This window comes from Aquarana catesbeiana, linkage group LG13 (genome assembly GCF_042186555.1).
Source record: "Aquarana catesbeiana isolate 2022-GZ linkage group LG13, ASM4218655v1, whole genome shotgun sequence".
NCBI classification, from domain to species: Eukaryota; Metazoa; Chordata; class Amphibia; order Anura; family Ranidae; genus Aquarana; species Aquarana catesbeiana.
Genome location: NC_133336.1, coordinates 31913637 through 31934983, shown reverse-complemented (window position 1 = coordinate 31934983; position 21347 = coordinate 31913637). Strand labels below are relative to the sequence as shown.

At 46.0% G+C, this 21347-nt stretch overlaps 1 protein-coding gene across 2 annotated transcripts; it reads left to right on the top strand.

Annotated features, from left to right (window-relative positions):
• The first annotated feature begins 919 nt into the window (after positions 1-919).
• Positions 920-17350, top strand: ISM2 (isthmin 2). 2 transcript variants are annotated; one of them, XM_073610361.1, is made up of 6 exons: positions 8161-8340; positions 12723-12869; positions 13232-13514; positions 13744-13881; positions 15464-15538; positions 16708-17350. In XM_073610361.1, exons 1-6 carry the CDS (start codon positions 8251-8253, stop codon positions 17226-17228), a joined length of 1254 nt encoding a protein of 417 aa, XP_073466462.1. In that variant the 5' UTR covers positions 8161-8250; the 3' UTR covers positions 17229-17350. The 2 variants fall into 2 exon arrangements, 1 of the variants encoding a protein (XP_073466462.1); XR_012237160.1 differs by lacking the exons at positions 8161-8340; positions 13232-13514; positions 13744-13881; positions 15464-15538; positions 16708-17350 and adding an exon at positions 920-4383 and having other exon boundaries at positions 12723-12841.
• Positions 17351-21347: the final 3997 nt, after the last annotated feature.

Sequence of the window (21347 nt, the reverse complement as noted above, 5' to 3'; positions counted from 1 at the left end):
TGATCATGTCTGATGCTTCCCCACCCTGCCCTGCAGATCCTGCAAATCAGGACAGCTCCAAGGTAAGCCAGAATATTCTTGAATTATCTCTGTCTTAACCTCTTTACTGCCTATCTACAGGCAATTCCTTTGACTCACGGGGTTTTTCTTTGTTGTTCTCTATGCTCGCTTGCAGGCAAAGACCCCTGAGGAAAGGAAGGCTAAAGGCAAAACATGTGCCTCATGCAGCCACAGGCTTTCCCCAGATTGGAAAAAGCCCCTGTGTCAGAAATGCTTAGACAAAATGGTGGCAAAAGAATCCACAGGGATTTTTGAAAAACCTGCTCAATTCTTTTAAGAAAGAAATTCAGAGCACCATGGCACCACTACGCTCAGCTATAGAGAAATTAGAAACGCCAGCAAGTGTCGCTCAGGCCAGTATCCCATCTACCAGCGGAACACACATTCCAAGGGAGAACAAGGTACAGGCAGAACAAGAGGTGGATTCAGATGAATCTGAACAATCTGAATCAGAAGACGGTATCTGTTCAGACTCAGAGGAGGAAGATGACACGACAGACTGCAACCTGTTTCCTTCTGAGGACACAGACAGTCTTCTCAAAGCCATCACTGACACTCTAGGCATTAAAGAACAGAAAACCGCAGAACTCACTATGCATGACAGAATGTACAAAGGGCTCCAGCCCAAGAAGCCAAGAACGTTCCCGGTACACCAAACACTTAAAGACATAGTCAAAAAGGAATGGGAAGACCCAGAGAAAAAGCTTTTCATCCCCGCCACAATCAAACGCAGATACCCGTTTGCGGAAGCAGACACCAAAACCTGGGCTAAATGCCCCAAGGTGGATGCCTCTCTGGCAAAAATCACGAACAAATCGGACTTGGCTTTTGATGACGCAGGTACCCTCAGCGACCCCATGGACAAGAAAATAGAAGCTCTCCTGAAAAGGGCATGGGAAGCAGGGGCGGCAAACCTAAATCCGGCTATTGCTTCCACCTGCACAGCCCGAACCTTGCTAATCTGGCTAACCCAGCTGCAAGATCTATTGGAGAACGACACACCCAGGGAGGAACTAATTAAAACCATCCCCACACTAACTAGAGCGGCAGCTTTCTTGGCAGATGCTTCAGCAGAAACTGTCAGAATATCCTCTAGGACCACGGCACTACTAAACTCGGCCCGCAGAGCCCTGTGGTTAAAATCCTGGGGGGGGGATGCACCTTCCAAGAACCGTTTATGTGGCATACCATTCACTGGAGACCTACTGTTTGGTCCCGAACTAGAAACAGTCCTGGATAGGACTGCAGCAAAAAATAAGGGGTTCCCTCAAACCAAGAAGAGACAAGGGAAGGCGCCCTTTCGGCATTTCAAGAAATTCAATAAGCCAGGGGCAAAAAAGCACTGGGGTCAACAAAACAAGAAAGGCAAAAGTGAATTCATCCTCAAGCCTAATACCCAAAAGAACAAAAAACAATGACTGCCTTCAGGTGGGGGGCAGATTGGCGGCTTTCTCCCACCAATGGGAGGAGATAACAGAAAACAAATTCATACTGCGCACCATAACGGATGGTTACGCAATAGAATTCTCCAACCGCCCCCCAACCAAATACTTAGCGACCATGCTACCCAAGGACAGCAATCAAGCAAAGGTGTTTCTAGAATCCCTACAGAAACTATTAGATCAGAAGGTGATTTGTCACGTTCCCCAAGAGGAGGAACAAAAGGGCTTCTACTCACACATCTTCGCAAAAAGAAAACCCATCAGGCAAACTAAGGCTGATACTAAACCTCAAACCACTCAACCGAGGAATAAGATACAAGAGATTCAGAATGGAATCTATCTATTCAATCAGGAACATCCTACCGCAGGAGACATTCATGGCAACACTAGACTTACAGGATGCCTACCTACATGTCCCCATAAGGAAGGATCACCAAAAGTTTCTAAGGTTCGCAATCCAGGGGCCAGCAGCTACGCTGCACCTACAGTACACAGCTCTCCCCTTCGGAATCTCCTCGGCTCCAAGAATATTCTCAAAAATAATGGCGGAAGCGCTAAAAGGTCTAAGACAGGAGGGTATTGGAATAATACCATACTTAGACGACCTCCTGTTCTTTGCGGACTCAGCAGCAATCCTAGAAAACAACCTGCGCAAGAGTATGATCTATCTGCAAAACCTGGGATGGTTAATAAACGCAGAGAAATCGCAAATGATCCCAAGCCAGAGAGTAGTGTACCTGGGATACGTGCTGGACTCCAGACTGTCAAAAATTTTCCTAACAAAGGAAAAAGACGTAAAAATGACACAAGCAATTACGTCCCTGCTAAGGAACCATTCCACAACGATCAGGCACGGAATGTCCGTACTAGGACTGATGACGTCTTCCATTCCAGCCATCACCTGGGCACAAATTCACATGCGACCCTTACAGAACTACATTCTGTCCCAATGGGATGGCAGGCAAGCATCCCTAGAAAAATCCATTCCCGTCCCCGCCACAGTCAAACAAACACTCTACTGGTGGCTCAACCCACTTCGGGTCATCGAGGGGCGCAGATGGGCTCAAGTCAATCCAGTCAGCATCACCACCGATGCAAGCGCCCTAGGATGGGGAGCCCACATGGAAGGGCGGTTCTCGCAAGGGAAATGGACACCCAAATGGGCACAAGCCTCCTCAAACTTGAGAGAGCTGAAAGCTGTGGGGGAAGCGCTAAAAACCTTCAAGCCAGCATTACAGGGGAAGGATGTAAAGATACAATCAGACAAACGACAGTCGCATACCTAAACAGACAAGGGGGCACAAAATCCCAAAAACTGATGAGACTGACACAATCGATCCTACTGTGGACAGAAGTGAACATAAGATCGATATCCGGTATTCATCTAAAAGGAACAGACAATACAGTGGCAGATTTCCTGAGCCGGAAAACGATAAAACACACGGAATGGTCACTAAACCAAACAACCTTCACTCAAATCACCCAGAAGTGGGGAATACCCGAAGTAGACCTATTTTGCTTCCAGGGCGAACGCAAAATCTCTGATATTTTTCTCCCTGGACCCTACAGATGGCAACAGCGGGGTGGATGCTTTCAACCAAAACTGGAAATGGCATCTGTGCTATGCATTCCCTCCAACTGCCATAATCCCAAAAGTAATCCAAAAAATCAAGGCAGAGAAAACAACAGTAATACTAATAGCACCACACTGGCCCCAGAGAGCATGGTTCAGTCATTTAAAAAATCTCAGCATACAACCTCAGCTGACACTGACGGACCGCCCGGATCTACTGTCACAAGGCCCAGTCAACCATCCGAACCACAAAATCTTGAAGCTCTCGGCTTGGTTACTGAGAGGGTAAAACTCCAGAACAAAGGCCTGTCGGACAGAGTAATCAACACCATCTTAAACAGCAGAAAGCCGGTAACGAGAGCCATCTATGAGAAAATAAGGGAAAAAATTTGTTTCTTGGTACGAAGACAGACCAATCTCCAACGGTGGGATAATTCCAATAGTTTTGGACTTCCTACAAGATGGTGCAGACAAAAACATATCACCAAGTACCCTGAAAGTACAAGTTGCAGCACTTTCCTCGGTCATGGATACTAGACTAGCGGAAGACCCGCTGATAAGACGATTCCTCATAGCTCTTAAAAGATCCAAACCAGCCAAATTGTACAAAACTTCCACCTGGGACATGGGCACAGTACTTAAGGGCTTTCTCTCCCCTCCGTTTGAACCTATCGAGGACAGCTCAGACAAAAACCTCACGTTAAAAACTGCGCTCCTTCTGGCCTTAGTATCCGCCAGAAGAGTGAGTGAGATCCAAGCTCTATCTTCAATAGAACCATACTGTCTAATACATCTGGACAAGATAATTCTCTCTCCAGATCCGGCCTTTCTACCCAAGGTCTCTTCTACATTTCACAGAACCCAAAACATCGTCATACCCTCACTTCCAACAACCATGGATAGTAGGAAAAGAAACATTTACAGCAAACTTGATGTAAGGAACACGCTCATAGCGTATCTCGAAAGAACAAAAGAATGGCATAGAACGACCTCCCTCTTCATCCTCTATGCAGGAATCAACAGAGGGAAACCAGCTTCAAAAAGCACCATCAGCAGATGGATAAGGATGGCCATACAGATTACCTATAAGGCACAGAATCTCACTCCACCTAGTGAAATCAGAGCGCACTCAACTAGAGCCTGGGCAACCTCGGCCGCAGAGAAAGCAGGGGCAACTCCGGAGCAGATCTGCAGGGCAGCGACATGGTCGAGCTTCAGTACTTTCGCTAAGCACTACTGCATAGACCAGCTGTCTGACCAAGACCAAGCATTTGGTCGTAAAGTGCTCCAGTCTCTAACCCCACCCTAGTAAGTATTGCTTGATATATCCTCTCGGATGCTGCCCTGGAAGACGATTCGAGAAAACAGAGTTAGGTACCTGGTAACTCTTTTTCTAAGAAGTCTTCCAGGGCAGCACTAGTTCCCACCCTTGAAACAACAAAAACCAGGTACAGAGGGGGAGCTTGCAGCTTACAGGGAATTCCTTCGGTGCTTTAACATAACTGAGGCACACAGGTAAGAGTGTGAAATTTATAATGGTGGACTAATGTGTTTCCTGTTTTAGGGAGGAGGAGCCTATCTCTCGGATGCTGCCCTGGAAGACTTCTTAGAAAAAGAGTTACCAGGTACCTAACTCTGTTTTCTAACGTCCCACAAGGGCACCGCCCCCCAGTGTGAAAGCACACGGGCGGCATGGGAGGCAGTTTTCAGTCGCTTTACAGGCGCTATTTCTAGGGCTTAAACGCCTGAAAACTGCCTCAGTGTGAAAGGAGTCTATCCCAAAAGGATCTAAAAAGTGGCTGTAACTGCTTCTAATGGTACATGCTGGATGTATGAACAGCAGATATTCCTGGCAGAAAAAAAGTGTAAAAAAAAAAATGTTTTTAATTCAACGGAGAGTGGCATATACTGTATATGTGTATATGCATCTAATCACCGACCAGAAATGCAGAGTTTTTTTATTTTATTTTTTTTATTATTATTTTATGTATTTATTTGTTTTATTTTAATTTTATTTTTTTATTTATTTTTCTTTATTTGTATTTTTATTTTATTTATTTTTTATTTATTTGTTTGCAGCCACAATATCTGGTGAGCTGCAATATATGACATTTTGGGGTTTATTAATGCTTTATTGTTAAGAGCTGACAACACGTACAAAGCGATCGCTCATGTCAATCAGGAATAATGTTTGTTACAATGTCTCCAGCATGTCCACCAATCCGCATACAAAGTATCCACAGGAGGGCGTGTTCTTTACATTATTACAAATATTGTTTTGTAAAAAAAAAAAACATATGCAAAACAAATATTTTTCCTTTTACTATATTAATAGGATTTGATTTTTTTTTTCCCAATAAGTTTAAAAATCACCAAACGTCTGCTAATAATTATTTTTCCTAAATTTGGCGCATTGAGAATTCAACTATTCTGCAGAATTGAGATGTCAGATGAAGGAATTCCTCGCCATTCATCGTTCTGTGGATGTGGATGGATTTGTTCTCTATGGTAAAGAAGATCCCTCTGATCTTCCCACCATCTCCCTTTTTATCCATTGGCTGGGTGGACACCTAAAGAGAACCCGTCACCAACTGGGGAAAAGCACAGAAGAATTCATTATTAAGCGTTTTTTTTCCTTCCACACCTTTTCATTCGTTAACGATGAGCCTCTGAATTATTAGGAAATGTGACCGGGAAGCGCCAGACCTGCCCCCCCTCCCATATGTCATATTTACCGCCCCCTTCTGGGCGTGTCTACTGTTTGTGCTGCCCTTCATCTCTCTCCCCTCATTTGGGTGGGGTTCTAATTTACTGTATTTGCTGGCCCAGCTCCTCAAGCCCTGACCTTCCACTCTTTTTTTTTTGGTAAATGTCTACTACTGTCTCTGCTGCCCCAGCTACTCTGCCCCTCCCTTTCCTGGGAGTGTCTGTGCTGACCCAGCTACTCTGCCCCTCCCTTTCCTGGGAGTGTCTGTGCTGACCTAGCTCTGCCCTTCACTGTTATCTCCCCTCTTTGGAGAGTTTCTTATTACTGTATATGCTGTTCCCAGCTCCTCTGCCCCTCTTTTGTAAGTGTCTAATGTCTGCCCAGCCCCCTCTCCTCTGTGAGTGTCTATTACAGGTGCTGGCCCAGCTCCTCCACCCCTCACCTCTCTCCCCTCCTTCTGGGAGTGTGTGTGCTGACCCATCTCCTGCTCCCCCCTTTTTTCTGGGAAGTTCCAATATATGTGCTGGCCCAGCTCCTCTGCCCTTCACCTCTCCCCTCTTATGGGAGAATCTACTGTCCATGCTGACCCATCTACTCCTCCTCTCCTCCTTTTCTTGGAGTACCTACTATATGTGCTGGCCCAGCTCCTCTGCCCTTCACCTCTCTCCCCTCTTATAGGAGTATCTACTGTCCATGCTGACCCATCTACTCCCCCCCCCCCCCTCCTTTTCTTGGAGCATCTACTATATGTGCTGGCCCAGCTCCTCTGCTTCTCCCCTCCACCGCTTTCTCTGGGAGTCTCTAGTCGTTGCCTGTGCTGGGCCAGCTCCCCCATCCCTCATTTCTCTCTATAGCATTTTATCAATCCTATTAGCTCCTGGCCCAGTGCAGTGCTGGGAAAAGTGTAATTGGTCCCTGTAGAAAGGAATTGTTTTTTTTCACTGTGGCTTATGGGTAGTACCGACCAATCAGAAGCTGTACTTTACTTTCGCAGAGAATAAAACATGAAAGTGATTAATTGCTTTGGATAAAATATTATTTCCTCCTGCCCAACTCCCAATCCCACCGCTCCACCAAATCGCCATTGGAAGGAGAACTAAGATCTTGTTTAACTGCTTGCCGCCCGCCCCACCGTCAAATGACAGCAGGGCGGTGCGGCTCTTGAGAGTAGTCGTTCTGGGACGCCGTCATATGACGGCGTCCCAGAACGACTACTCTCGCACGCCCAGTGATCGCGGCCTCGCTGTGTTGCTAGGACACGGCGCGACCCCAATCTGTGTAAAGAGCCGCATCTGCGGCTTTTTAACCATGTGATCAGTTGTGTCCAATCACAGCCAGTCACATGTGAACACGGAGATGTCGGTAATCGGCTCTCCTTGCCTCACACTGACAGCGTGTGTGGCGAGGAGAGGAGAGCCGATCAGCGGCATCTTCTCACAGGGGACAGGTAGGAATGTAATCAGTGCCCTGATAACAATAAAGAAATATACTGTCACAATACAGTCCCACCAATCAGTGCCCATTAGCCATGCCAGTCAGTGCTACCCATCTGTACCGCCTATCCATGCCGCCTATCACTGCCCATAAGTGCCACCTAATCAGTGCCGCCTCATCAATGCCCACCAGTTCAGCCTATCAGTGGAAGTAAAAAATTGCTTAGCTACAAAATTTACTGACAGAAAAAAAGTAAAAAACATTTTTTTTTCAAAATTTTTGGTCTTTTTTTTTTTTTTTGTAAAAAATAAAAATCCCAGCAGTGATTAAATACCACCAAAAGAAAGCTCTATTGGTGTGAAGAAAATGATAAAAAATATGTTTGGGTGCAGTGTAGCACGACCGCGCAATTGTCATTCAAAGTGCGACAGTGCTGAAAGCTGAAAAATGGCCTGGGCAGGAAGGGGGTGTAAGTCCCTGGTAGGCAAGTGGTTAATAAATGAGCTATCAGTGTGCCAGAGGAAGTGGTCCAGCCATGACACACAATGCACATTCTCCAACCTTAACACCCCGCCCCAGAAATTGATCGCAGCAGCTGATTGGCTGTGTTGGCTCTTTTCGCTCCACCCACAGACACTCTAAGGTTTGCCCACTGGCAGCTCCAGCTCCGCCCCCGAAGATAGATCTGGGCGGGGTCGACTGTTTAAGGCTTGCCCACTGAGAGCTCTGGCCCCGCCCCCGAGCACATGTGTGGGCGGGGTCACAGGCAGCGGACAGAGCGGCTCCTCCCCGGGTCACAGAGATCTTCCCCCAGTAGAGGAGGATGTAAAGCGGGACTCAGGGGGTCAGTGTTGGGGGAGGGGAGGTGTCTTCTCTCAGGATTTCCCCATCCCCGGTCCACAGAGCGATCCCCCCGCACACGTGACCGCCCTCTCCGTCTATTCTGACCCCGCCCCCCGAGAATGACGTCACCCTGCCTAACCCCGCCCCGCCTCCAGAGATGGGCGCAGAGTGACCCGGCCGGGTGATCAGTGATGTGGGGCGCCATCCTCATCCTCTTCTTCCTGAGCTGCCGACTGGACACCCTCCCAGGGGCCCCTCCCGCCCGCCCGGGGCCCCACCAGGTGAGCCGTACACTAATAATACCGACTTATCACTCCGTCCGGAGAGAGAGAGAGAGAGAGAGGAGGATGTCATGGGGGAGGGGGAGAGTGACCGAGGAGGAGGATGATAATAGATGTGTGATGAGGATGATGATGAATATGATGATGACTTGTGATGAGGATGATGATGATAATAGATGTGTGATGAGGATGATGATAATGATGTTTTGTGATGAGGATGATGATGATAGACATGTGATGAGAATGATGATGATAGACATGTGATGAGGAGGATGATGATGATAGACACGTGATTAGGATGATGATGATAGATGTGTGATGAGGATGATGATGACAATGTGATGATGATGATAGACATGTGATGATGAGGATGATGATGATTATAGACATGTGATTAGGATGATGATAGATGTGTGATGAGGATGATGATGATGACAATGTGATGAGGATGATGATGACAAGTGATGATGATAGACGTGATGATGATAGACATGTGATGATGAGAATGATGATGATGAGGACGTGATGAGGATAGTTAAGGAAAGAGAGGAAGACATTTGATGACAGAGGAATGAGGATGGGGAAGATAATAATGGATAGAAGGATGATGAGGACAGAGATGACAGGAGGGATAATGTACAATTAAAGGGGAAATAGAGAAAAGTGAGGATGATGATGATGTTGATAGTAGAGAAGACACAAATAAGGATGATAAATAATAATGATGAGGATGATCTAACAGTAGAAAATAGTAAGGATAATGACGAGGATGATGATGACAATACAAAGAGTAATAAAGATGGTGATGATGAGGATTGTGATGACAGTAGAGGATAGTGATAAGGATGATAAATGAGGATGATGAGAGTAGAAAGATAGAGATGAGGATGATAAATATTGGTGAGGATGATGATCACGATGAGTATAATGATGGTGAGGATAGGGATGCCAGTATAGAGATTACTGATAAGGATGAGGATGATGATGATGGTGAGAATAAGGATGATGGCAGTGGAAAAGATAAAGATGCAGATGATAAATAATGAGGATGATGAAAATACAGAGAATACTGATAAGGATGAAGGGGATGAGGATGATGATGATAACAGTAGACAGGATACATGAGAATGGTAAATAATGTTGAGGATGATGATGACAGTAGAGAGGGGGATGGTGAGGATGGGGATGATGAAGGGGGGATGATGAAGGGGGTGATGGTGATGACAGTAGAGAGGGGGATGGAGATGATAATGATAAGGATGATGAAGGGGGTGATGGTGATGATAAGGATGATGAAGGGGGATGGGGATTCTTCTATTACACTGGTGAATATTGTATGGTATATATAGAACATCCCTTTGTTGGGATCCTCCTCTCCATCTTATTCTTGATGTAACCATCACATTGTTGCTCTTATCTGCTGTAATTACTTTACTATTAATAAAAACTTTGTAAAAGATAAAGGGGGGTGGGGAATGACGGGCGGATAAATATGAGGATGGTACATTTTAGTGAGGATGATGATGACAGCAGAGGGGATGATGAAGGGGTGATGGTGATGGTGATGAGGATGAGGTGGACACGCATTCTTTGACAACTGATTGATTTCCTTCCTATTCGATCTCTTCAAGTGGATTAATAGTTAGGATGGATGGATAGGAAGGAAGGATGGATGGGAAGGATGGATGGGAAGGATGGATGGATGGGAAGGATGGAAGGGAAGGATGGATGGATGGGATGGATGAATGGGAAGGATGGATGGATGTATGAATAGGATGGATGGATAGAATGGATGGATGGATTGGATGGATGGATGGGAAGGATTGATGGATGGATGGGAAGGATGGATGGATGGGAAGGATGGATGGATGGGAAGGAAGGATGGATGGGATGGATAGGATGGATGGGAAGCATGGATGGATGGATGGGAAGGATAGATAGGATAGATGGATGGGATGGATGGATGGGAAGGATAGATAGGATAGATGGATGGGATGGATGGATGGGAAGGATGGATAGGATGGGAAGGATGGATGGATAGGATGATGGATATGATGGATGGATGGGAAGGATGGAAGGATGGATAGGATGAGATGGATAGGATGGATTGGATAGATGGGTAGGATGGATGGGAAGGATGGACAGATTGATAGATAGGATGGATGGATGGGAAGGATGGATGGATGTGAAGGATGGATGGAAAGGATGGATGATATGGATGGATGGATGGATGGGAAGGATGGATGGGAAGGATGGGATGGATGGATGGGATGGATGGATGGATAGGATGGATGGGAAGGATGGATGGGAAGGATGGATGGATAGGATGGATGGATAGGAAGGATGGATAGGATGGATGGATCGGATGGATGGATGGGATGGGAAGGATGGATGGATAGGATGTATTCATGGGAAGGATGGATGGATGGGAAGGATGGATGGATGGGAAGGATAGATTGATGGATAGGATGGATGGATGGTTGGATGGATGGGAAGGATGGATAGGATGGATGGGAAGGATGGATAGGATGGATGGGATGGATGGATGGGAAGGATGGATGGATAGGATGGGATGGATGGATGGATTGGATGAATGGGATCGATGGGAAGGATGGATGGGATGGAAGGATGGGATGAATGGGATGGATGGATGGATGGGAAGGATGGATGGGATGGATGGATAGGATGGATGGGAAGGATGGATGGAATGGATGGGTTGGATGGATGGGAAGGATAGATAGATAGGATAGTTGGATGGGAAGGATGGATAGGATGGATGGGATGGATGGATGGATGGGAAGGATGCACGGGATAGATGGATGGATGGGAAGGATGGATGGATGGGAAGGATGGATGGATGGATGGATGGGAAGGATGGATGGATAGGATGGATGGGAAGGATGGATGGATGGGATGGATGGATGGATGGGAAAGATGGATGGATGGGATGGATGGATAGGATGGGATGGATGGATGGATAGGATGGGAAGGATGGATGGATGTATGGAAGGGATGGATGGATGGGATGGATGGATAGGATGAGAAGGATGGATGGATGGAAGGGATGGATGGATGGATGGATTGGATGGATGGATGGATGGATGGATAGGATGGATGGGAAGGATAGATGGGATGGATGGGTTGGATGGATGGGAAGGATAGATGGATGGGATGGATGGGATGGATGGGAAGGATGGATAGGATGGATGGGATGGATGGATAGGATGGGAAGGATGGATGGATGGAAGGGATGGATGGATAGGATAGGAAGGATGGATGGATGGATGGGATGAGAAGGATGGATGGATGGAAGGGATGGATGGATGGATAGATGGGAAGGATGGATGGATGGATAGGATGGGAAGGATGGATGGATGGAAGGGATGGATGGATGGGAAGGATGGATGGATGGATGGATGGATAGGATGGGAAGGATGGATGGATGGATAGGATGAGAAGGATGGATGGATGGAAGTGATGGATGGATGGGAAGGATGGATGGGATGGATGGGTTGGATGGATGGGAAGGATAGATAGATAGGATGGATAGGATGGATGGGATGGATGGATGGATGGATGGATGGATGGGAAGGATGCATGGGATAGATGGATGGAAGGGAAGGATGGATGGATGGGATGGATGGGAAGGATGGATGGATAGGATGGATGGGAAGGATGGATGGATGGATAGGATGAGAAGGATGGATGGGATGGATGGATAGATGGGAAGGATGGATGGATGGATGGATGGAAGGGATGGATGGATGGGAAGGATGGATGGATGGATGGGATGGATGGGATGGATGGATAGATGGGAAGGATGGATGGATGGATGAGAAGGATGGATGGATGGGACACAGGGAAGTGGATTGATCACATGTCTCCTTCCATCATTGATGGATGGAAATGGAACGTATTCACAAGTGAAGTATCTCAGTGATGAATACAATTATATTATTCCCCGGTCAATCAGCTCAGCCTCATGGAAATGAAATGTATGACAGTAGAGAGGGGGATGGGGATGATGAAGGGGGGATGGTGATGACAGTATAGAGGGTGATAATGATGATGGGGATGATGAAGGGGGATGGTAATGATGAGGATGGGGATGATGAAGGGGGATGGTGATGACAGTAGAGAGGGTAATGATGAGGATGGGGATGATGAAGGGGGATGGTGATGACAATGGATAGGTGGTCCTGGTACTCCCATAGTGGTTTGGAAGGATTCCAGTCTCTGTCATCTGTCTTCTCCTGATATGCCCATCTGAGCTGTGGGATTGGATTGCAAGCTCCTGGGGCAAGTACTTTGTATCAGCTGACCTGGGGTGTATTAGAGTGTAAGCTCCTGGGATGAGTGCTGACATTGTTCTCTCTGTACAGGACAGACAGAGATCAGAGGTGAACCCAGGGAGCCGAGAACAGACATCACACAGGACAGACCAAAGTCAGGAGGAGGCGGCACCATTCATCCTGGACCTGCAGAGCCTATCAGGGGCCAACCTGACCTCTGAGAACCCCAACATCCAGGTGAGACCCCAACACACCCAACCAATGGGGGGGGGGCATCACTGAACCATCACCACAGCAACAACCATAACCAAGGGGACCATATATCTTATATCTGGAGAGCGGTGATGTCACTCTGTATAATATATCTTATATGCGGAGAGCGGTGATGTCACTCTGTATAATATATCTTATATCCGGAGAGTGGTGATGTCACTCTGTATAATATATCTTATATGCGGAGAGCGGTGATGTCACTGTGTATAATTTATCTTATATCCGGAGAGTGGTGATGTCACTCCCGTATAATATATCTTATATCCGGAGAGCGGTGATGTCACGGTGTGTATTTCGGGGTCACTGTCGCGGTTCTTGTCCCCCAGGTGACGATTGAGGTGGATCCGGCGTCTCAGGCGGAGGTGGAATTGGATTTGTCGGATACGCGGACGGACTGGGCGGACCCGAATTGGGTGTCTCAGCATGAGCTCTTCTGGCCGCTCTTCTGGGAGTACAATGACATCCCTGGTGGGGAGACTTCCACCCCGGGCCCCTCGGGGTCAGAGATTGTGGGCGACTATTCCTCGCAGTATGAATGGGAGGACAACATCCTGAGCGGTCGAGATCCCAATGGAGAGAACTGGATCTCGGAGGACAAATATCATTACGGTGAGTCCCCAGAATACCCCAATCACACCAGAGGATGGGAGTACTGTGACCCCGCCCACTGAAAGGTGACAGAGGGGGAGGTATGAGACTTGGAGCCTGACTCCTCCCACTACTGGGTAACCTAGGGGGGAGGTATGAGGCATGGGGTCTGACTCCTCCCAGTCATGAGGTTTGCTCTCCCCCGCCCTTTTAGGGTGATTTATGACAAGCTTTTGTTGTTGCTGGGCAGATTACGAGGAGGAGGAGTGGAGTTCTTGGTCTCCATGTAGCGCTACCTGCGGTCACCCCAGCCAGAAACGCACGCGCTCCTGCGGATATTCCTGCACCGCCACCGAATCCCGTGTGTGTGACCTGCTGCCGTGCCCAGGTGAGCTCTGTGACCCCGCCCCCAATTTCCAGCTCCGCCTATTACTTTTTTTCTTTAAATTATTTATTTAATGGTAAGCGACATACAATAATGCGATAACTTCACAGGATATTCGGTACAAACAGTTTAGGATATATAGGAACAGTAACTGAAAATATCTGTACTAGGAGTTATCTCTGTCAACCTTGGAGAGTTCCGGTATAGAAACGTAGGGGAAGAATAATGCGGAGTGTCCAGCTGGGGTCAAAACATACCAATTGTTTAATTAGAAAGGAGCAAGTGAACATAGGGGGGAAAAAGAAAGGAAAGAGGAAAAAGGTAGAGAGAAAGTGAGAAAGAGAAATGAAGGAGAAGGGAGAGAAGGTAGTTATTATAGTGGGAGAGGTAGATGAGGGCTGGGGGTTTATGGGTAAGGGGGGGCAGGGCCGTCTTTAATATTGATTGGACCCTGGGCAAAAATTTTCTTGCTCCCCCCAAGCAATTTCACTCTCCACCTGCTCTGAGACATACAATAAATTGCAGCTAGACATTCAGTTTACTGTATCAGATCAGGCAGCAATTGGAATTGGTTGCCAGCGGTTACAGCACATCATTACAGCTTACTGACTAGTTGCTAGAGGTTACAGCACACATTAAGGCTCACTGATTAGTTGCTAGAGGTTACAGCAAATGATTTCTGCTTGTTAATTGGTTGCTAGAGATTACTGTACAGTAATACTGCTCACGGATTGGTTGCTAGAGGTTACAGCACATCATCTCTTCACTGCAGGGGAGCATGATATGCATATGAATGCCGCCTTTTTTTACATATCAATGCCGCCGGTCTAGTGCCGGACTATGAATCGCGGAGGTATTCCTCTGAAAAGCGATAGAGGGTCCAGTGAAACCATCTGGTCTTATGTTCCTCCGATTTATCCCGGATTGTGGCAGTTAGGTCTTCCATCTGTTCAATATCATTAACCATTGTGAACCATTGGGCCACTGTAGGGGGGGCTCTGCTGCTTCCATTGGCTCGGTATACAAGCTCTAGCAGCGTTAAGGAGGTGTTTAAGTAGAGTATTTGTTGTAGCGCTTTCTGGACATGGGAGTGAGGTTTAGGAGCACAGCAGCCGGGTCATTGGTTAGAGAAATGTCTGTGAATTTGTGGATGAGTCGGAGGACTGGTTGCCAGAAGCTTTGAAGTCTGGGCCATTCCCAGAAAATGTGAAGAATGGTACCAGGGTGTTGCTCGCAACACCAACAGCGGTCCGCTTGATTGGGGAATATTTTGGCCAATACGGACGGAGTTCAGTACCAGCGTGTCGTCAGTTTGTAGGAAATTTCCTGGTATTTGCTACATAGTGATGATTTATGTGCGAAGAAGAGTATACGCTCTTTTTGTGGCGCAGTGAAAGTGGTTCGTAAGTCTCTTTCCCACTTTGCAAGGAAAGGAGGGTCTGAGTTAGATTGTGTCCAGCAGAGTTTTGTATGAATCCGCCTATTACTTTTGATGTGGAATATCTGTCTTGGTGCTCAGTGATGTCATATTATAGTTATTCTCTGGGGTGCCCCTTTATATGACTTCTACTTTGTGACTCCGCAGGGGAGGACAACGCCGAGAACTCCACCCTCTTGTGGGAGACATTGGCCAGCAGGGGAACTCCGGCTCCAGATAGTGGTGAGATTTCTACTGCCATCCTGTTCTATATCCTCATCCTCTGCACTCACCCCCCCCCCCCCCCCCCCCCTCATATCTCATACTCATCTCCCTAATATCTCATACTCATCTCCCTCCTATGCCACCCTCATATCTCATACTCATCTCCCCCTATGCCACCCTCATATTTCATACTCATCTCCCCCTATGCCACCCTCATATCTCATACTCATCTCCCCCTATGCCACCCTCATATCTCATACTCATCTCCCCCCTATGCCACCCTCGTATCTCATACTCATCTCCCCCCTATGCCACCCTCTTATCTCATACTCTTCTCCCCCCTATGCCACCCTCATATCTCATACTCTTCTCCCCCCTATGCCACCCTCGTATCTCATATTCTTCTCCCCCCTATGCCACCCTCGTATCTCATACTCTTCTCCCCCCTATGCCACCCTCGTATCTTATACTCTTATCCCCCCTATGCCACCCTCGTATCTCATACTCTTCTCCCCCTATGCCACCCTCGTATCTCATACTCTTCTCCCCCTATGCCACCCTCATACTCATCTCCCTCATCTCATACTTTTCTCCCCCCTATGCCCCCCTCGTATCTCATACTCTTATCCCCCCTATGCCACCCTCGTATCTCATACTCGTCTCCCCCCTATGCCACCCTCGTATCTCATACTCTTCTCCCCCCTGTGCCACCCTCGTATCTCATACTCTTCTCCCCCCTGTGCCACCTTCGTATCTCATACTCTTCTCCCCCCTGTGCCACCCTCGTATCTCATACTCTTCTCCCCCCTGTGCCACCCTCGTATCTCATACTCTTCTCCCCCCTGTGCCACCCTCGTATCTCATACTCTTCTCCCCCCTGTGCCACCCTCGTATCTCATACTGGTCTCCCCCTATGCCACCCTCGTATCTCATACTCGTCTCCTCCTATGCCACCCTCATATCTCATACTCTTCTCCCCCTATGCCATTCTCGTATCTCCTACTCGTCTCCCCCTATGCTACCCTCGTATCTCCTACTCGTCTCCCCCTATGCCACCCTCGTATCTCCTACTCGTCTCCCCCTATGCTACCCTCGTATCTCCTACTCATCTCCCCCATGCCACCCTGGTATCTCATACTCGTCTCCCCCTATGCCACCCTCATACCTTTGTCTTTTCTCACCCTCAGCTCACCTGGACAGCTGCGATCGTTGGCTCACCTGTAAGAGTGAATTCCTCAGTAACTATTTGCACCGGGTGTTAACAGAATTGCCCAGTTGCCCCTGCTCTTACCCCTCGGAGGCCGTCTACAGCTCGCTGGTGCTGCGGGATGAGAAGTTGGCGCGCAGTTTCCGGTGGAGGGACGCGAGTGGCAATCGGGAGAGGCTGGACATCTACAATCCGGGCGCACGCTTCTGTCTGCGCTCTTTACTCACCCGGGACAGCAGCAGCCTGGGGGCTCAGCACTGCTGCTATGACCATTCCCTCAAACTGGTAACGCGCGGGCACGCCGCCGCCATCCCCAACCTCATCAGCGCCGACTTCTCCCCCGAACTTCACCACAAGGCCGATGTGCTGCCCTGGATCCTGTGTAAGGGCGACTGGAGCCGAATCCACTCCCTGCGCCCCCCAAACAACGGCCGGGGCTGTCCGGAGAACCCCCCTGAGGAGGAGTACCTGGCCCAGCTCCAGGAGGCCCGCGAATTCTAGGCCCGGCCGAGGACCTGTGGTGTGGGACTTAGCAAGGACTGCGGAGGAGAGCGGGGATGGGGATCAGAGCGGAGTTGTAATATATTCAAATCCATTTCTATACAAATTTTATATCATCAGAATGGTGTCTCTTTCCTCTGTCCGGCGACGTGTCATCGATCAATTGGCCTGAAATAGAAACTGTCTAGATTGCCCAGGGCTGGTAAGATTAATCATTTCCTTTAGATGGTTCCTGCAAGCAACAGACAGTTCTTATTTCAGGTTCACACAGCTCAAATATGGTGGAGCACGTGGGGGTAGATATGCATCAGATCTAGATATCCAATAATGTTGTGAGGGATTTTCACTTTGTTAATACTACAGAACACACTCCTGAAGCTCCTCTGTGGTCCAGCAGTATAATAGCGCCACCTTGTGGCCACACTCACCTGTAAAGCTCTGTAGAATGCACTGCAGAGGCTCCTCTTGTGTTCTTGAAGTGTAATAGCACCACCCTGTGGCCACACTTAGTTGTCACTCTCTATAGGACAGCTGCAAAAGCTCCTAGTGTTACTGCAGCGCCACCCTGTGGCCACACTCGCTTGACAGTTTCTGTAGAACATACTCACGAGGCTCCGCTTGTGTTCCTGCAGTATAATAGCGCCACCCTGTGGCCACACTCACCTGTCAGTTTCTGCAGAACACACTACAGAGGCTTCTCTTGTGTTCTTGCCGTGTAATAGCACCACCCTGTGGCCACACTTAACTTTCAATCTTTATATAGGACACGAAGCAGAAGCTCCTAGTGTTCCTGCAGTATAATAGCGCCAGTCTTTAGCCATATCCAAACAGTTCAATTTTTATTTTTTTTTATTTTATAATACACCAGGGATATGCAATTAGTGGACCTCCAGCTGTTGCAGAACTACAAGTCCCATGAGGCATAGCAAGACTCTGACAGCCACAAGCATGACACCCAGAGGCAGAGGCATGATGGGAATTGTAGTTTTGCAACAGCTGGAGGTCCGCTAATTGCATATCCCTGTAATACACACTCCAGAAGCTGTTCTTTTGCTGTAAACTAGCGCCACCCTGTGGTCATATACAAGTTAGCATATTAATATAGAACACATTCCAGAACCTAGTCCATGTTCCTGCAACATAATAGTGCCACCCAATGGCCACATGCATCCAATTGATGCATTTTTTTTTTTTTTTTATTATTATAGAAGACAGGGTAGCATGATTATACTACAGGAACACAAAAGCTTATGGAGTGTGTTCTACTGTATAAATATTAATGTTATAAATCTCTAATGTAATGCTATAGTAAAATATATTTGATTGATAGAGATATCTCTATCAATCATAAACTGGATGTATGCGGCAGCTGGGTGGCACCATTGTACTGCAGGAGTACAGCTTCTGGAGGGATTATAATAAATACTAGAAAAGCTACAATTTCTGGGGAAATTGTGAAAGTGTTCTTGCCTCTACAACTGGAGTGGGCGGAGTAACTGGGTGGGGTGGAGTGGCTTGAGTAACTGTGAAAAGTGTTAAAAAGCTTAATATTTTAAAAAGTATAAATAGTAGTAAAAAAGTTCCATCATTCGCTGAAAGAGCTGAACATTTTTTTCAAAAGTAATTTTTTTTTTCAAAAATGAATTTTTTTTATTCAAAAATGATTTTTTTTTTTCTTCAAAAATGAATTTTTTTTTCTTCAAAAATGAATTTTTTTTTTCAAAAGTAATTTTTTTTTTTAAAGTAATTTTTTTTTCAAAAATAATTCTTTTTTTCAAATATATTTTTTTTTTCAAAAATAATTTTTTTTTTTAAAAGTAATTTTTTTTTCAAAAATATTTTTTTTTTTCAAAAATAATTTTTTTTTTTTCAAAAATAATTTTTTTTTTTCAAAAATATTTTTTTTTTTTTCAAAAATGATTTTTTTTTTTTTAATTATTTTTTTATTTTTTTCAAAAATTATTTTTTTTTTTCAAAAATATTTTTTTTTTTACATGGGGCGGTCATAATGTTTTGGCTGATCATGGGGTGGTCATAATGTTTTGGCTGATCATGGGGTTGTCAGCTTTTGTCACCTCCCACTCTAGTTTTGAACATTTCGCCATTCATTCCTATGGGACCAATTTCGCCGCAAAAACGTCATTTCGTGGACCATTCGGCGAAACATTCCACAAAGTAATAACACACCAATCGGGAACAATCCGCTCGTTTCGGTATATTACTTGTCTCTGTAGTGTGAAAACTGTGGGAGGAGTCTACAAGCATTATCAAGTCTAGCAGATGAAGTCACATGCATTTGGGGTGTCTCAGCATCTTGTGTTTACAACCACTGTTTCCTAGCAACGCTCATGCCCTGTTTATGCTTCCCAAATACTACTTCATCAAAACAGCCCCATCAGAATTAACCCATCAAAACTGCCCCATCATATTCCTCTATTATAAATCAGTACATGGTGTGTCTGTCCCCTCCCCCGGGCTCTGTAATCAGCTGAGATGCTCCAGCCACCTCCCCCCCTGTGTATAACAGAAGCTTTGGTAACCATGGCAACAAAACAAACACAGTACACGCTGATTAATGGCTAAAATTTCCTGAAATGACCTCTAAACAAATGGCCGTATTTTAAAAACTATACATCCTACAGCGAAGATCTTTATATTGTGAGAATCACAAGACCCAGACCTAGATTTTGATGTATAGTATGTCTCTGAAATATTAAAAATGAAGGCACGGTCACAGTTTAGAAATTGCCCTTCAAATTTGAAGGGGCTAGAGTGTAGTTTCAATGAATGTCAATGGACGGCGTGAGTTGCAAACAAATGGTCATATTGTGAAAACTATCAGGACTATGGCTTAGCTGTGGACATGTTTAGTGGCAGCAGGGATAGCTGAACGTTTTGATATAAGATTTGTGTAGGTGGGCTTGAAAATGAGGGAGTGGCGGCAGTTTAGAAATCATGTTCTGATTTTCCAGCTTTTGCCATCTCCCACTCTAGTTTCCCCATTCATTCCTATGGGACCAATTTCGCCGCAAAAACGACGATATTTCGTGAACCATTCGGCGAAACGTTCCACAAAGTAATAGCACACCATTCGGGAACAATCCGCACGTTTCGGTATATTACTTGTCTATGTAGTGTAAAAACTGTGGGAGGAGTTAGGGTGGTAAATTTGGCTATAATAATAAGAACTAGAAAAGGTACAATTTCTGGGGAAATTGTGAAAGTGTTCTTGCCTCTACAACTGGAGTGGGCGGAGTAACTGGGTGGGGTGGAGTGGCTTGAGTAACTGTGAAAAGTGTTAAAAAGCTTAATATTTTAAAAAGTATAAATAGTAGTAAAAATGTTCCATCATTCGCTGAAAGAGCTGAACATTTTTTTCAAAGGTAATTTTTTTTTTCAAAAATGAATTTTTTTATTTCAAAAATAATTTTTTTTTCGAAATTATTTTTTTTTAAAGTAATTTTTTTTTCAAAAATATTTTTTTTTTTTCAAAAATATTTTTTTTTTTTCAAAAATTTTTTTTTTTTTTCAAAAATATTTTTTTTTTTTTACATGGGGCGGTCATAATGTTTTGGCTGATCATGGGGTGGTCATAATGTTTTGGCTGATCATGGGGTTGTCAGCTTTTGTCACTTCCCACTCTAGTTTTGAACATTTCGCCATTCATTCCTATGGGACCAATTTCACCGCAAAAACGTCATTTCGTGGACCATTCGGCAAAACATTCCACAAAGTAATAACACACCAATCGGGAACAATCCGCTCGTTTCGGTATATTATTTGTCTCTGTAGTGTGAAAACTGTGGGAGGAGTCTACAAGCATTATCAAGTCTAGCAGATGAAGTCACATGCATTTGGAGTGTCTCAGCATCTTGTGTTTACAACCACTGTTTCCTAGCAACGCTCATGCCCTGTTTATGCTTCCCAAATACTGCTTCATCAAAACTGCCCCATCAAAACTGCCCCATCATATTCCTCTATTATAAATCAGTGCATGGTGTGTCTGTCCCCTCCCCCGGGCTCTGTAATCAGCTGAGATGCTCCAGCCACCTTCCCCCCTGTGTATAACAGAAGCTTTGGTAACCATGGCAACAAAACAAACACTAACAGTACACTCTG

Coding starts and splice junctions, on each gene's coding strand:
- ISM2 (XM_073610361.1), top strand. CDS start 8,251: ATGTGGGGCGCCATCCTCATCCTCTTCTTCCTGAGCTGCCGACTGGAC. Junction 8,341..12,722: donor CCCGCCCGGGGCCCCACCAG/GTGAGCCGTACA, acceptor CTCTCTGTACAG/GACAGACAGAGATCAGAGGT. Junction 13,515..13,743: donor GGAGGACAAATATCATTACG/GTGAGTCCCCAG, acceptor GTTGCTGGGCAG/ATTACGAGGAGGAGGAGTGG.